Below are 3,448 nucleotides of genomic sequence, written 5' to 3' on the forward strand. Positions count from 1 at the left end.
TGAACTCAGGACCTCTGGAAGAGCAGTCAGTGCTCTTAACCACTGAGTCATCTCTCCAGCCCTTTATTGAAACCTTGAGATTCAGAAGGCCCTCTCCAGACTGCGATGGCAAACCGCCCACTAACTTGGGTGATTCTTTATTAGCACCTTCTTCTGGGGGCTGAGAAGTTCGAGACTGAGGAGCCAGAATCTGGGAACGGCCTTCTCGCCATGTCATTCCATGGATTGAGAAGGGGAAAGTGGAGCAGGAGGGAGAAACAGCCAACAGATGGCAAGCTCACCCTTCTAGAAGGAAGCCACTCCCTCAGAACTAGCTCCCTGCTTGTGGGCTAGTCACCTCCATCAGACCCCACCTCCACCTCTCTTGCATTGGTGACTGTTTCCAATACGTGGTTTCAGGGGAACAAATCCAAGCCACAGCATTAAGAATGTCAAATAACACCAAGTAGCTCATTGATAGAGCACATGCCCCGCATGCAAGAATAACAAATAAGCCAGAAACTATGAGAGGAAAGTTTTATTTATTAATTCATTCAACAATCGATTGCATTGTTCTGGTCTCTGGAATATGTTAATAAAAAATGAAATCATGGGGCTCTCTTGAAGTTACATTTTACTATATATGAGAATATATAAAAGAAGAAGATACGTAATTATCTACACTGTACGATGGAGAAAATAAAAACAAAGAGCAGTGGCCAGGAGGGGTCTTGCTGAAGAAGATATGAGAAAGAACTGAATAGATTACACGAGGCACACTTACATCAGGGATGCGAGAGCTTCTGAATGTGAGCTCCCTGGAGTCGAATAGCCTTATTTGTTCTGTGTGTTTGGATTGAACCGCTAAGATCCACACAAGGATGGATCCACGCAACCATGTCTTGGTTATCAGGGATTTCAAAGCTGAGATTCTGGAGGGTGTTCTTATTATTATTATTTATTTTATCTGTGTGTGTTATAGACACACATGTGGGGGGAGTCAAAGGAAAACATCTGGTATCCTGCTTTATCTTTTTCTTTCTGCTTAATCCTTTGAGATAGGGTCTCTCAACCTATCTCAACCTATGAACCTATGAACCTGAAGCTAGGCAGACATCCAGAAAGGCCCAGCCAAAAGAAATCAACAATATAATCACATGTATAGGATTTCTAAAAACAATATCAAATATATATATATAACCTGAATGTACACAACACCTACAACAGTGGTTATTCAAGAGAGAGAGAGAAAGACAGAGAGAGGCAGAGAGAGGGGGGACAGAGAAAGAGAGAGACAGAGAGAGAGAGAGACAGAGAGAGAGAGGAATCAAGGAGAATGAAGACAATAGAGAATTTCTCCCTTTTCCTCCTTTATATGTCTATACTCTGAACTTATGTGGTTACAGCATGCTTAAATATCTGCCTGAGTGATTTTTTTCGGACATATAAATGAAGTATGATCTGAGCAATTAGGAGGTGGAAACAGGAAGATCAGGAGTTCAAGGTCACCCTTCAGTTACCACTGGCATTCATCCAAAGCTTGACTTCCTGAGAACTCCTGTTACATAATAAAGTGATTATTCTGCTGGTCATGGGGGAAAAGAGAAGGAGGAAGTGTGGAAACAAGAAGCCAAGTTCACTGGAAGCGTGGTCAGTTTGAGGGGGGGCCCTGGCCCTCCACTGTAAATCCCCATCTGCCCCGTCCTCTACCTCCTCTCCACTGCTACCAGGCTGCTTGTGGTGGTGGGTATGTAGTAGTGCATACTCATCATCATGGATGTCTAAAGGCAAAGGCTTCAGGCCTGGGAGTCTGAGGAAGACAAACCAACTAAGGAGGGGGTGGGCACCATCTATGTGACTGTAAAGATGTTGTCATCGTTACTAAGACTGATGTGGTAAGGTCCTCCAGACCCCTGAAAGAAACCCCTCACGGATGACCCTATAGATAAGCCTGATAAACTCACGGGTGCACCAAACTAGTTTTGAGTGTAATCATATGACTTTGGTCTGTCATGAGGGCCCTACCTAAGATTCTTCTGTGTTTTGTTTTGTTTTGTTTTTGTCAAGACGGGGTTTCTCTGTGTAGCCCTGGCTGTCCTGGAACTCACTCTGTAGACCATGCTGGCCTCAAACTCAGAAATCCGCCTGCCTCTGCCTCCCAAGTCCTGGGATTAAAGGCATGTGCCACCACCGCCCAGCCCTACCTAAGATTCTTATGTCTCCCCAGGGAAAAGTGAGTCTATCTCCCTAAGATTCTTCTCACAGAAGACCAACAAACTCCAGAGAGCTCAGTGTATACTCCAATCATTGCAGCCTTGAAAAAGTAAATAGAAAGATGGGTTTTTTTACAACATTTTACTATAAAAGTAACATGTGACCTTTATAGAAAAATTTTTAAAAAAACTTAAAGTTCCTTATAAAGAGGCATCACGTTTGACAGGTTGGTAAAAGTTTGGTTTATCATCGCTGAGATTATGCAGTCAAACATTAATTGTTCTCCTTAGCTTAGCATGTAATACAAGCAGTTCCCATGTTGTTGTGGTCTCTTAACGACAGTAAGTTGGTTAATTTTATTGGCTGTGTGGATCTATAGTAGAAGAGTCTTGAGTTGGGAAGCTGTAAGTTATGGAAGTCATTAGTACAGTCAAGCACTGGGAACCAATATCGTAGTGTCTGTTGGTTTCAGGACTCACATAAGTGACTCTGGATGTTTTCTTTAATATTGACAGTATCCCTTGGACCAGGAGACACTAGATCCTGGCCTTTCTGGTTTGCTTTTCCCAATCCCAAGGGAGACTAAATGTGGTTCTGGTAATCAGGCTCTGCTTCTTCATCCGGGACTTCGGGATGCTTGAGAAGTGAATAGGTGATCGTATTCTCAACCTAGAGAAAGCAGAAATGAGTAGTGAGAGCTGCAGGGAGGTCATGGGGAAAGCAGCTGGACAGGGAGAGGGACAGGACAGGGCTGGGCTCCCTCACCTCAGTTTTGGCAACGTCTTCCAGATCAGAAGGATGGTCTGTGGATGAAAATAAGTGATCAGCTTGGGCACTGTTGTAAAAGAGGGCCTGATGTGCTGCTATGGAGGCTGCAAAACCAAAGCTCAAAGCAAAGAGCCCAGACAAGGCTTGCGAACCCCAACCCAGGCTATCAGGCCAAGCAATGCTGCCTCCTTCCCTGACCATCCTGGAACCCAGCCTTCCCTGTTAACCATACTGGCAAAGGGAAACAAACACCACCATATGCGCCATTCTTGTCAGAAAATCGCTTAACTTTCCTAGCAGGAGACTAGGCAGCTTTGAGGCTCTGTGAGGTTGGAGAATGGAGTGAGGAAGGGTTTAGATCAGAGTGAAATCAAGCCCAGATGTTTGCCTTCAGAGAGGGAGGGAAACAAACAACTGTTTCCACACTGGGTAAGTGTAGTTTATTCTTGCTGAAGCACTGGAGAACTGGGTATGCTATGACATTAAA

The 3,448-nt window shown here is 44.3% G+C and overlaps 1 protein-coding gene across 6 annotated transcripts in view; it reads right to left on the reverse strand.

The window, feature by feature from the left end:
- Positions 1 to 502: 502 nt before the first annotated feature.
- Positions 503 to 3,448, reverse strand: part of LOC116103280 (low affinity immunoglobulin gamma Fc region receptor II-like) — a 16,848-nt gene continuing 13,902 nt past the window's right edge. For all 6 annotated transcript variants that reach the window (XM_031389082.1, XM_031389063.1, XM_031389044.1 and 3 more), the window contains 2 exons: positions 2,959 to 2,996; positions 503 to 2,862 (listed from right to left, as the gene is read on the reverse strand). In XM_031389082.1, coding sequence (XP_031244942.1) covers positions 2,776 to 2,862; positions 2,959 to 2,996 — 125 coding nt within the window. In that variant the 3' untranslated portion in view covers positions 503 to 2,775. The remainder of the gene's footprint in view (positions 2,863 to 2,958; positions 2,997 to 3,448) is intronic.

This window comes from Mastomys coucha, unplaced genomic scaffold (genome assembly GCF_008632895.1).
Source record: "Mastomys coucha isolate ucsf_1 unplaced genomic scaffold, UCSF_Mcou_1 pScaffold1, whole genome shotgun sequence".
Classification (NCBI taxonomy): Eukaryota; Metazoa; Chordata; class Mammalia; order Rodentia; family Muridae; genus Mastomys; species Mastomys coucha.